This window comes from Oryzias latipes, chromosome 22, assembly GCF_053564925.1.
Source record: "Oryzias latipes strain Hd-rR chromosome 22, Olatipes_Hd-rR_3.1".
NCBI lineage: Eukaryota > Metazoa > Chordata > Actinopteri > Beloniformes > Adrianichthyidae > Oryzias > Oryzias latipes.
Window position 1 is genome coordinate 14,832,481 of NC_136258.1, and position 13,409 is coordinate 14,845,889.

General features: G+C 45.3%; 1 protein-coding gene across 10 annotated transcripts in view; it reads left to right on the forward strand.

Annotated features, from left to right (window-relative positions):
* The first annotated feature begins 5,152 nt into the window (after positions 1-5,152).
* Positions 5,153-13,409, forward strand: part of arid1b (AT-rich interactive domain 1B) — a 217,958-nt gene continuing 209,701 nt past the window's right edge. For 4 of the 10 annotated variants that reach the window (XM_078940728.1, XM_078940731.1, XM_023952009.2 and 1 more), the window contains exon 1: positions 5,175-6,668. In XM_078940728.1, the coding sequence (XP_078796854.1) occupies positions 5,490-6,668 (1,179 nt within the window). In that variant the 5' untranslated portion in view covers positions 5,175-5,489. Of the gene's footprint in view, positions 6,669-13,409 lie in introns of all 10 variants that reach the window. The other 6 variants (XM_023952008.2, XM_023952011.2, XM_023952010.2 and 3 more) reach the window with 3 other exon arrangements.

The following is a 13,409-nucleotide window of genomic DNA, read 5'->3' on the forward strand; positions in this document are numbered from 1 at the left end:
CTGATTAGGGTCCCTAATGCAAGACTGCGCCCAATCTGAGGAAATTCACAGGCAGCTTTCTCCAGTCTTCCTCTTCTACTCCACAGCTGACACAAATTGGTGAAATATCACTTTGATCGTGCCTCCCGAACAACAAACCAAACACAAACCTAATTAGCCTAATTCAAGATCATTCCAAATGCCTCTCTTTGTTATGAAAGCCTCCCCTCTCCCTATACCCTTGTTAATAGCGAAAATAACAAGTTTGGGGTTTTTACTTTACCTTTGCATGTTACTTCTATTTTCAAAGTGTTCCCAGTGGTATTTTAATTTTTATTATACTGTTTTTGGCCACAAAAAAAAAATCTTTTTTTCTTCGACATAGTTTCTGCAGAGCGGCAGTAGTTTATTCGAAATTCACCTCTGAGTTGTGGGAAGTTGGAATGGAGCAACCCCGCTCCCCTTTCCCGTCCTTGTTGTGGAGTAGAGGAGGTAGCTTAAGGCCCACCCAGTGTGCTTTCCACGGCACAAATAAGCTCTTTTTAAAACGCCACTGTTTCAGATTTGATCCACTTTTTTTAACATGCTATTGTTGTATTATAAAATACATAATAATTATAAAACACTGCATTCTTTCAATTCAGCAGGCAGTCATTTTTAAAAATGAATAACAACAGGAGTAATTTCACAATAAAATTTAAAACATTTGCAAAACATTTTTGGCAAAAAGGATTTTTGAGATTTCACGGAAGCAGCCATTTTGAAAATGAGCAGGAAAAGTCCTTCTGCCCCTAGTGGAGAGATGATGAACTACAGGGCAGAAAGCATGGACTAAAATACATCAAATTTGTTTTTAAAGACCCCCTATGATCGTCTTTTGAGCTGTTTTTTCTAGCCCATTATTTGTGCAGAGCTGCAGTAGTTCATTAGAAATCCACTGCTAGCTTACAGCCCCTCACACCACCAACCCAACATTACGGGTGCGACAGAAATGGCGAGCAATATTGGAGCTGTCCAACCGCACAGTGTTGAGCCAGATGCCAGCTCACGACGAGAAAAACAAAGACATACATGGATCTATGCCCAGCGTATTTTTCACCTCATAAATGCAATATTGTTCAACTTTATTTCTTCGTCTGCTTTTGATTCATGATAATTAGACTAAAAAAATACTCAGAAATTCAATATTAAGCTTAATTTCCTTCCTCTGTTAAAATGTTAAAAACCCCATTTTTCCTCAGAGTGGGTCTTTAAATGAACAGTGTCTTTTGTTGCATTTAGTTAGGTGAGAGAATCTCTCTCTGATGTTTATCCCACCCGCTTTTCTTTTTGTCCTTCTTCCTTCTTCTGGGCAACATGAAAAAAATCTCCCTATAATCCGCACATGAACTGTTATATCCATGCTGTTGGAACCATGGAGTTTTCCATGTTGGCTTCATGATCATTGTATGGGGGCCCATCTAATGAATATTTAAACTTTATCATAGAATTCAATGTACAGCTTCTTGCTGTAAAGGAGATGTTGTAACAGCAATGCACCCATCTCAAGTGCACACTTACGGCAATCTGCTTGAAGCCTACCTTCCATTGGTGGTGGATTAGCTCACGTTGCCACACTAACATATGCAGTGACTGGCGGCGAGCTCTTTCCCCATTAGGTTGGCACATCAAAGGCGGCGGGAGAAGTTCTTCACAGGCAGTTAAAAGTGGGCTCAGTGTGGATCTTGTAAATACCGTCTTTCAGTCAGTGCCTCTCGGGGGACACTTCACACACTCCTTCAGCTGGGAGACGGGGTTGGTAGGATGCAGTGACAGGCATCATATTGGGGGGGGGGGGGGGGGGTGAAGGGGAGGAATAGGGGTCGTGGTGTTTTTTTTTGTTTTTTTTTTTTTTTTTTGTGAGCCCAGTTTCCTGTCACCATCAGGGGATGAAGAAAGTCATTCAGCTCTCCTTTCTTCCCCTTGCCTCTGTCTCATCGCACACTTCCTCCCCTTCACACATCACATGATAGCTGCCAGTGAAAGTGGAGCATGGCTGCTTTCTGATTTCTTTTGAGTCATGTCTTTCATAACACATAAACAGAGCCTGCCGCGTCCTGGGAATTCTCTGATTCTGTGTGTTTTTCTTTTTTTTTTTTCTTCCTGGAGACACAATAGCATCCACTCCTCTGAAGTGTTGCTGAAAACATTTTATCCATCACAGCCGCTTTGGCGAGGCCCTCAACTCAGCAAGGAGTGGAAAGCAATAAGAGGCGTGTTTTGGAAGCTCGCGCGCACACACCGAAACACGCTCTCAAGACCATCGTTGGCTGTTTTTTTTTGTTTTTTTTTTGCAGGATGATCAATGCAAATGCTGTTATTTACCCAAGCCTGAAATGAAAAGACTATGGATCAATTTGATGCACTTCTATACTCTGCTCTCACAATGGCTGGCTCAGCTACACCCCCTCCCTCTCCTCTTTCTTTTTTAGCCATCATCTTAAACAAGACCCCTCCCACCAACTGTTAGATCTGCGGTCATGCTGTAGCCCGTGTCCACAATCATCTGTGCGCTCTCCTCCTGCACCCTCTGTCTTTTTCTCTCAGCCACTCGGTGACATTAGGGCTGCACATGTCTGAGCCGTCTGTGTGTGTGTGTCTTTGTGTGTGTGTGTGTTCAGGATGACCCACTTTCTGTGCTTGGCCAGGCTTGTGCTGCTGCTGTCTGCTGTGCTGTGCTGCTTAAGGGGGAGATCCCTGCAGACTCCAGGAGAAGAGGCTCTCCTCCTGACAGACACTCGCCGTGGCATGTTAACCCCCACGGATCGGAGAGCCTCCGCCTCTCTGTCGGCGTTTGCGCGCATCTCAAGTGCACCTTGATGCAGATGCCACAAATAAGGCGCTCGCAGGAACGCCTGCATGGCGCACAGGCTGCAGCAGCTTCCTTGCCCGTGCGCGGATGTTGCTCAAATGGCATGCCCATGCAGAAAGCGCACACCATATCCCATATCTGTATATTTTTACACCCCCTCCTCCTCCTCTAGCTCCTCCTCTCTTTTCTGTGTTTGTCTGGAATTATTGTTTCAATCTTGCTGCATCAGGGGGCCCCTGAAGGTTATAAATTAAACATAAATGCAAATGCGCCGAGCCATTTCCCCTCATCCACCTCCTCCAGTACACACACACACACACACACACACACACACACACACACACACACACAGCATCTCAGCTTTCAGATGGATCCGTGTGTCTGCGAATTAATAGAACAGTGGGCTTTTTTTAATGAGTGAGAAAGGGAAATTAGAGTTGCAAAGTCACAGCGTGGCACACCCAGAGCTGCAGCCCAAGCTTGAAAAGCTGTGTGCCATCATAGAATATGCTAATGCCCCAGGTTCCCTCCACCCACCCTCACTGTCAGTGTTAGCGTTGCGCTAGATGAGATCAGCGCGCTGAGGCTTTGATCTGGGATGCTGATGAGAGCCGGGATCGTCGTGTGTACAAAAGCCCGGGAAGCGGCAGCGCTGCAGATGAGGGATGTTCTGATAGGAACATGCGCACTGTAGCGCCTAGATGAATCATGCAATCTGGATCTATATTCAAAGGGTCATCACTCTGCACACACACACACATTCCTGGCCTTCTGTCACCTGCATGGAGTGGAAATAGGATTTCCTCTGTAACAACTGCACAACTGTAAAACAACAACAAAAACTGGCCTTGCTGATGTTATATACTAAATATTAACACCATGGAGACTGTAGTTGGACCATAATGGCGTTATTGCTTCTATCCTCTGCCATATGGGCTCATAAAGGCAAGCGGTGGAGAAAGGTTTCTGGGGATGTCACCATGTTTCATTTGCCTCCAATCACCGAGTTCCATTTGGAGGGTGGGATTGAGCCTCTATACTGTGGGAGGTATGAGACTTTGAAAAACCTCAAAAGAGCGCTTTTATTTCTTGCTGTAATGTTCTGGTGGAACACAAGGTGTTTTTTTTTTTTTGCCTGTGTTTATACACCTTTTTCCTTTTTCTTTACTTCAAGCTGCACCTCCACTGCACCTCCACTAGGGGTCTTCCCATTGTCATGAACAAGGAAATGTGACTCCATAAGTTTTCATTTGAAATGAGGAAGAATTGTGTTTATGATTTACCTTCACAGCTTTTACAACAGTCTTCCTCGCTTTTATTTTCAATATCCTTCCACGCTTCCTCATCATCATCATCATCATCATTCTGGCTGTCCTCAGCACAACTCTCAAGCCCCCCCCCCTAAAAAAATCCTCTTTTCCCACCGCCTCCATCCTCCCTCTTTCATCCGCGCTTCTCTCTGTTGATCAAATGCATCGGATCTCATCAAAGCAGACCCTCTGCTCATTCAAGTCCCAGCAGACACCCTGGCTCTTTTTACTAAGCACTATTTTACATTCATGTTTGAATACTGACGATGAGTAGAATATCTTGTAGACTTTGGTTTTGTGTGGTCTTGCTTTGCAGCCTGGGGTTAATTTTTTCTCCTTTTTTATGCTCAAAATGTACAAGTCGGTCTCTGATAAAGCATTAGAGTTTTATTTTGAAATCCATTTTATGTTCCTTTACTGTCTCATCAGGGATATTTACATTTATTGTTGGGGGATTTGTCTGAAAGAAGTGATTGGAGCATTTAGATTATTTCTGCATGACGAGGTGATAGTGTCCACGTTCCAAGGGCAACGTTTTTGCGCACCGTTTGTGGTTGCGTGTCCGACTGCTGTCAGAGCTGCAGAGAAATTGACTTGAGCTGAGGGACGTGGAAAGAGGGGGAAAAGGAAAAACAGACCTGGATAATGGAGCTGTTCTTCTCCACGTCCAAAAGAAAATGTATGATTTGTGTCAATTTGGACGAATTCGGGTGAATTGGACATAAATCTAGTTGGGTAATTGCGTACATTGTTTTTTCCCCCAAATCAAACATGATTAGGGTGTGCGCGCAAGGAAAAAAAAAATCCAAGTCTTATGATGAAAATCGATGCGATTCTCCATCAATATTAAATATTACTAACACAATAGTGGTCTAAGCTTTCATTTTTCTTAACATACTTCATTGGATGGATGTTACATGCAGAGGCAAACACTCTGGAGCGCGCGCCGGCGCAGAACTCCAGTCCGGATTTTCCATGTAAGCGCCAGAGCCCGGGAGGTGGATAAGCTGGTAGAGCTCGCTCTCTCTCGTGCCATGCTGGGCCAGAAGGGCTCCAGAAGACGCTGCTAGATTCCGGAGAACCGGGATGGAGGAGAGGCGGAGGGGGGAAGGAGGAGAAAAGTTTGGCCTGAACCAGCTAGAGAAACTTTTAGCATGAAGCCTCGCTGACGCTCCATTTTCAACTCCAGCGCAGAGAGAACGCACTCCGTTTCTTCACTGCTTTTATTTTTTCAGCACCACAGCTTGTGTTTTCTTCCCCTCCACCCCCCACCCCCGTCTTGTGTTGTTTTCTGCGCGAAAGGCTGGCCGGGGCTCGCTGTCACTGCGCGTTGAGATGCTGGAGTGACCATGGCTGCGCAAGTGGCGTCGGCTCCGACCAGAACCAACAATAAAAACAAGAAATTATCCGGCGGGCTGTGTCCTGATCTGAATTCTGGGAAGTCCGGAGGAGGAGGAGGAGGGGGCGCGCAGAGAGCTGGACCGATGCTGGGACCCGGCGATGGGACTCTAAATAATGTAGACCACAACCGGCGGAGCGAGCTGAGCGCGGTCCATTCAGCCTCTGCGGCTCACGGCGCGCCGGACTGCCTCGACAAGGCTGGGAATAACCTCGCCTCTGCGTCGAATCCGAGCGCTCCGTCGATGGAAGCGGGTTTGATTGCGAACCACAAGCTGAAATGTGTCGGGAGTGGAGACCCCTCTCAGCCTCAGCCGCCGCAATTCGGCCAGTTTGCACCCCACCAGCGACAGATCCAAAGTAACAGCACCGCCAGCAACAACGGCCAGCTGCCCCGGGGGGACAGAGGCATGGACCATCAGCACCACGGTGGGAAGGAGAACCTGTTGGGGGTGCAGGAGGAGCACCTGTCGGGGAAAGGTGAGGGGGAGCTCACCTGTAAATCCTCTGAGAGGATGCTGAGCTCCAGGTTTGAGCAGCCAAACTTGGGGCCACATGGCACCAACTCCGAGTTCAACAACAACTATTACACCCCGAGGCCTTGCTATGATCAACATGGCGGGCAAAGCACTATGGGAATAACGCACTCTCACAATAACATGGAGAACTCCCACGAGGGAGGGTACCACAACAGCCAGTACGGGCAGTACCCGGCCTACCGGGCGGGGTACGGCGGTGGGGCCTACGGGATGATGGGCACCTCTGGGTGCAGGCAAACAGGGGGCATGATGATGGGCAGCAACTCCTCCGCAAGTCACGGCAAACTCCCTCTGGGGGCCGGCTCGGGAGGCTTTCAGAAGTACCCGGTGCAGACTCAGCAGCAGCAGCACCCCTCAGGGGCCACACCGACCCTCAACCAGCTGCTGACATCTCCCAGCCCGATGATGCGGGGCTATGGGGGGCCCTATCAAGAATACAGCGGGCCTGCTTCTCAGCAAGCCGGCATGGGGCTGGGGAAGGACTTGGGGCCCCAGTATGGAGCCACATCTGCGCACTGGGGAGGTCAGCAGAGGAACCACCCACTGTCTGTGAACCCGGGCAGCGGAGGTCAAGGCCTCAGCAGAGCGCAGGTGAGTGGAACAACGTATGGCAGCCTTCATTGAAGTGCTGAAAAGGCATTATTAGCATGCATGAAATGAACATTTCTTGACCCAAACTTGACTGTTTTGTTGAGTAGTTTTAGTCTGAGATAAGGAATTCATTTCCATTTGCAGACGTGTTGCCCGACACGTAGCGAGGCGGCCCGTTTCCATGCGCGCGCTGCGTAAAAGTGTCTGCGCACAGAAGACAAATACACGCCAATCCTCACAATATTAACCTGCATCCATTTAAATACCCCTCGTTTGGGGGCATTAGAACAGCAGCGGGACTGTGGAGAGGACCATCCGTCCTCCTCCGTGCGCTCTGCGGCGCGCAGCTGCGCCACCTCCTCCTCCTCCTGCTTCGGCTCCTGCTTTTATTATGGACTCAGGATTATGAATGTGCGCGAAAACTGGGTTGAAGCTCCTGTCTCACAGTTGACATTCAGCCTGCCACCTGATTGGCTCCCCGTGGCCCCCTGGGGCAGAATGCAATCAGGGAAAAAACACGAGGATTGAAGTAGTGATCTCTGCCCACGGCGCCACACTCATGCTGCATTCAAGACTTATAGGAATATTCAGACCCAGACGTTTTGAAGGCTAAAACCCAGTTGGGATTGCTATATGTGCCACTTTGTCTCTGATTTTTTCCTCAAACTTGGATTTATTTATAATTAAAAAGAACGAATTACATTAATGAAATGTAAAAATCTGGGCTCCTTCTGTTTCCCTGTTTCTGGCCTGTTGATGGGTGTGTGAGACCGAGGGCAGAGCAGGAGTAAACAAATGAATGAGGATTGCAGAAGTAATCCCTGAAGCTTGCTGTCATTGCTGTTGAAGAAAGAATGGACACACAGTGAGAGATTTAGTGTTGTTGCCTTCAAGAATCCTCAGAAAAGAAAAACAGAAATAAAAGTCTGAGCTGCAGCATCTTCGCCGTCTACAGGGACCATGTGCCAGTTCAGAGCCGTCTTCCGGTGAGGCTGTTGTTGTTGTGTCAAATTATGCGCCCCGCTGGACGGCACATCTGGATGGGTGGGGGGTGGCTTTGTGCTAACCCCCTCCTTTAAAAACAAAAGTTATTGTTTTGATCAAAGGACATTTTGTTGGTTGAAATGGGGTGAAACAATGAAGGCGTCATCACTAAAGCAGTTCAATGAAAATTTGTATTTGAAAATATATATTTTTGGAGATATAAATTAACTTTTATTCCAACGCTTTCCCTCCTCAGCATTAGTTGTGTGTTCTACTTTTCTTTCTTTTCCTCGACTTTACCAACACTTGAGCAGCGGCGGATCCGTGCTACAAAAGCCCCATGTTTAATTCATATTTGGAGCTGCAGCTCTGCTCTCCTCGCGCTGACAGGCTGTGTGAAAAAGGCGAGAGGTGTAGTGCATAATACTTCCTCCAAATTGGCCCCGTGATATGACTGCGCTTCCCATCAGACGGCGTTTGGTCGAAGCGCGCCTCTGTCACCTGTTGGCACAGTTTCCCCTCTTTCAAATTCAATTTCCCTCCCCGCCGCCTCTCTTCAGGAGCAAGCTGTGAACGAGGCAACCCCCCCCACCACCACCCCCATACTCCCACAAGACGGAAGACTCACCTCTGTGGATGTGAACGCATCCTGCACAAGACGCTATAAAAACAACAAAAACGACTTTCCAAACGTTTGCTTTTTGACCTTCACCAGCTCCTGTACGTCCCAGATAGTTTCCTCCCATAAAAAAACACTGTGTTGTTGCAAAGCAACATATGTGTCATTGCTCAGTTTGCAACACAAATGAAACGTTTTGCGTCTCATCCCATGTGCTACAAGCCTCCCTCTGTTAAAGCTAATCAGAGCGCGCACACACACAGAACAGTAAGAGTAATTAGTAGATAATAATGAGGGCTCAGTGAGTGAGAAATAGTGTTGTTGCTTAGATAATTACAACAGCAACTCTTTTAAAATCTGACCTAATGAAAGAAAGATGAATGCATGTTTGCAGTTTCCACCCATTTATCACCATTACTTCCTGGTTTCTTTTTTCTTTTTGGTTAAGAATACAAATCAAAGGTCAGCAGCTGAATATCAGAGACTGAACTGAAGCCGATTCCATCCTTGCTAATGTGCTTACCTCTAAATGATCCGTGCTCTCCAGTGCACACTGTTTACATTTCTCTCTTATGAATTATTAGTGTGATATGAACAAAGACTTTATAATGGGAGCAATGCATCAATGTCACTTTGTATTATGCGGCTATCCCGGGGAGCTCCGTGCATAGTGATGGGCCCTGACTGATGCTGCTGCTGCAATTTCATTTGCGATCCATGTTCTGCATCAGAGCGACAGCCTGCAGGGCCGGCTCTGGAAGCTGTCCTAAAGGTGTGTGTTGTTGTTGTTTTTTTTGTGTGTGTCTTCTCCTTCCACGAGGCGCCTCCTTCCTTCCGTCTCCATGCTCTTTGCCCCCCCCTCCCGCCGGTCGTTTGTTTACGCGGTTTTGTTTGTATCTCTGTCTCGGCTAGCCAGCTGATTAGCAACACTAGAGTGAAATTTTAATTTGCTCTGTTTGGCTGATAAGGCCCTGAGCTGCCTGCTTTTTTCATCTCGTTCACATAAAAACACAGAGCAGGCTTAGGTAATTGGCAGGCTGGGGTTATCCCTGGTCTGCATGTGCTTCCCACAAAACACCAATTATTTCTTATTTTGACAAATTAGAAGAATTTTTAAAGCACAAAATAACAGTCTTAAGATGCAAACTCGTCTCGTATTAGCTGTCTTTTCTAGAAAAAAATTGCTTTCCTTTTTTCTTTTTTTGTTCTCTCCGCTATGCATTCATAACAGCCCCTTGAGTCAAAGGTTCGATTTAATTACTGGGAGATTTAAGATTTAATTAATCAGAGCGGGTGTTGATTTTGTGTCAGCTCTTTCTCAGCGCCGTCTGATCCCAGCTGTCGAGGTGGGCATGCAGAAAAAGCAAAGCAGAAAGGCTCCAGTGAGGAGAGGAGAGGAAATCTCTGACCTTTGAAAAGACTCCAGAATGCTTTGACTTTGATTGTCTTTAAAGATCCACTCTGATGAAAATCATGTTTTTGCTGTTTGTTACCATGTTTTTCTGACGATGGAGAACATATATTAAACTAAAAACTGCATTTCTGAATATTTCTTTATGCAAATTGTTGTGAATCAGGAGCAGATGAACAAAAAAAAGCCGTTGGAAGAAGCTCAGTTGTGACGTACAAACGACATTCAGCTCCGCTCCATTCTGATGCACCCACTAGCAGACGACTACATCCATGTACGTCTTTGTTTTCCTCGTCTGAGCTGACGTCTGTTTTTGGTGCACCGTGTTGTCGGTTGAGGTTGTGAGGGGCTGTGAGCTAGTGGGAGAGCGTGTTAACAGAATGATGATGGATATGGGCTTACTTTGCATCCACAACTCCGAGGCGACTTTCTAATGAACTCCGGCCACTATAGTGCGGGACTTGCTAGTTTTCTGGATTTTAAAAGGGCTTTTTTTTTATTTACGGCGAATGTGACATCCCAGATTTCCCATACCTATTAATCATGAACATTTTACGAAGATTATTTAAGAATCTACCGTGTCTTGAGGATGAAAACGTGCATGGTTGTAAAAAAAAACATAAAAATACCTTTTTTTTCATGAAAAAAAATCGTTTAATCGCAATGCATTCTGGTCTATATTTGCCAATCTAGTGAGCATTAATGCTCACTGGGTTTTCGTAGAAGCTTCTGGGAAATTTCACTGATTTTCAGAGGTGTAGCTTTAGACCGTTTTAAAAAAATCCCAAACGCCCTCTGTAAAATGAAGAAATGAGGAGACAATCTACAAAATTGACATTGATTTTTTTTTTTAATTTTTGCCTAAAAACGGCACAATCACAATTAAAAGCCCACTGGGAACGATTTAAAAAAAAAAGATGATCAGAGTGGGTCTTTAAAGTCAAAAAGCTGTTACTTCAGGTTTTGAGCATTCAGAAACGGAAGAAATCAATACTTTTAAAAACTAAAACACCCCTTGGTAAAAAGTAGTACATATGAAGTTTACTTGATCAAGTATAGTAGAGTATAAGTACACTAGGACGTATACTATTGACATGCAGCATAGGAAGTGAAGGAACATTTTAAGTTTATAATATATAGAAAGTATATAAAAGTGAACTTCAAGTATACTGCCTCACTTGTAGTGCACTTAATTCGACCACATTCGACTGATTGAAATCTCTTTTTCCTCTGAGTATTTGATTACGTTTTGTGCTCAGAACAGAGTCTGCGCTTGCAGAGACACAGACGCGACAGGAAGCCAGAGATGTGGAAATGCAGACGGCGTTTGAAGTGAGTCACATGGAGGGCTGCTGACTTCTGAGGAACTGGCCTGACCGACTTTACAGAGACAAAACGGGAGAGACAGAGAATCCGTTTGTGAACCCTGGCAAATGTCAACACAGTTAAAATCCCTTTCCCTCTGGATCTCGCCCCCACTTCACTTCTGTGGATAAAGACAGAAAAAAAAGGAGTGTTTTATGCACTGTCGGCCTAAAAACAGATTTTATTTCTCGTTCATTTGTGTGCCTTTAAGCTTTGCTAGGTGGGAATGCCTCACCCCCCCCCTGACATTCCCAAATACTAATTAGCCACGTGGAGACCCAGAATGCACTTCTGTCCTCCCAGAGGGGTGCAGCTCTTCCCCTCTTTGTTCCTTTTTGTACTTGAACATATCAAAAATGACTGAATACTTTAAAAAAAAACGGCATCCATTCAATGTTTTCCATCTTTTGATCTTTTCTCTGCATCTCTTTTCTGAAAGTTTTATTTCCTCTGCGTTGCTGCAGCTCTCCCAGGGTACCAGTCAGTGTGAAGTATTTAGAAAAACAACACATAGTATTGAATTTCCATACAGAGTAGCCACTGATACTCTGTCCTCTGATGTCTTGGCTTTTTGCCTCTTTGCGTATAACAGAAGGCCATAAAAACACCACTTTAGCTCCTTCTCCAGTGATAAATCCATAAACGTTGTTATAAATCATGTTTTGTATTTCTACATTTTTTTGACTAATCGGGTTCATGATAACAGGAAAATGGCTTATTCGCTATAACTTTGAAGTTATTGAATTTGAAATCTTTTTTGGAATTAAATGAAGGAAAAAGGATCTTAAGGCTTGAATTCACTTTGGTGGTTGTTTAAGGAGTTATTGCTTCTTATGGTGAGATTTGAAAAACAGCGGGCGAGAATTTTTAACTTTATGAAGGAATTTAATGCCTTCAGCTTATAAAGCCTGTGAGCAAATCATGGTCATCATCCTCATCATCCTCATCTGTCGTTTTACACACCAAAGCCTCTGCACTCGTGAGAGTTTCTGGCAGACTGCAGGCTGCTCTCACCAGTCACACGTCTGTTTGGCTGTTTTAGTTTGACTCCATCCTAATCAGCACTGACATGGCAGGGCACGCACATACGCACACACTCATACACACACAGACTCACACGTACATATGTAGACACATCCGCGCGCACACACATTTGTAAACACACAGGCACGTACACACCAGCACACCCACTTATACGCACACACTTACACGCACACACCTACGCATGCACAATTGCACACATATACAAATGCGCACACACAGATTGGCACGTCCATACGCATTCGTGCTCACACCCATACATATGCACGCATACACACACACGCGTATGCACACACATACTTGTACACGCACATACTTGTACACGCACATACCTATGCACACATACGCACACAAGGACATACATAAACATACTTGCATACAAACCTATGCACACACACACACGCACACACACACATAGGCAGCCACATACACACGCCTGTATTCACACATATATGCACACACACACATGCATGCACACATATGCACGTAGACGCACATATGCACCCACATGTGCACACACCCGTATATGGACACACACAGACATGCACACATGTGCACACACTTAGGCACAGACACACACACCCACATACTTTATGTGCACATACATCTGCACCTACACAACCAGGGAACTCAAGACTTTCTCGTCATTTAATTTCGCTGAAACAGGGAAGTGATGGAAAAAAGTTTTGTGGTCGCACACTCAAATACATACGCTGACACACATCTTTGCAATCTCCCTCTAAAGAGTTTAAACCAACTTTAGCCATTTTAACCAAAGCCTTAACCTTAACCTCCTTCTTACTCCATCTTACCCCAGAGACAGCTTTCAGATTACCCCTCCCCCCCATTTTTCCCAGTCCTCCTGACGCTCCGAAGAGAATTCTGGTTTGGATTCTGCGCTAATGTGACGGATGTGGACAAAGAAAGCTTCCTGAACTTGCAACCTAATTAGGCTGTCAGCTACTGGAGGTGTTCTTGTATTTAACAGAATCTGAGGTTTAGCAGCTGCAGCGCTGCCAAAACAATTGCAGGTTTTGTTAGTCTCTGTTTTAAAGTTACGCTCACTGGTTTCTTTCACAATCTCAGCATCACAGCTGTCTGCTGTAGTTTGGTTCTTTAGCATGGGAACTAGTTGTGGCAAGAATTGTGGGTTATTTTTGCACCTGTGTTGAGTTCATGTCATGGATTGATTTGTACCGCTACTAGATTTGCTTCAAAAAATAGTTAAAAAGAACAGTTTGCCTTAAATTTCCTTTCGTTTTTTTTGTTTAAATCCTGTGATGATTTAACGCGTTTCTCTCTTTTTGTTTGTTTTTCTGAG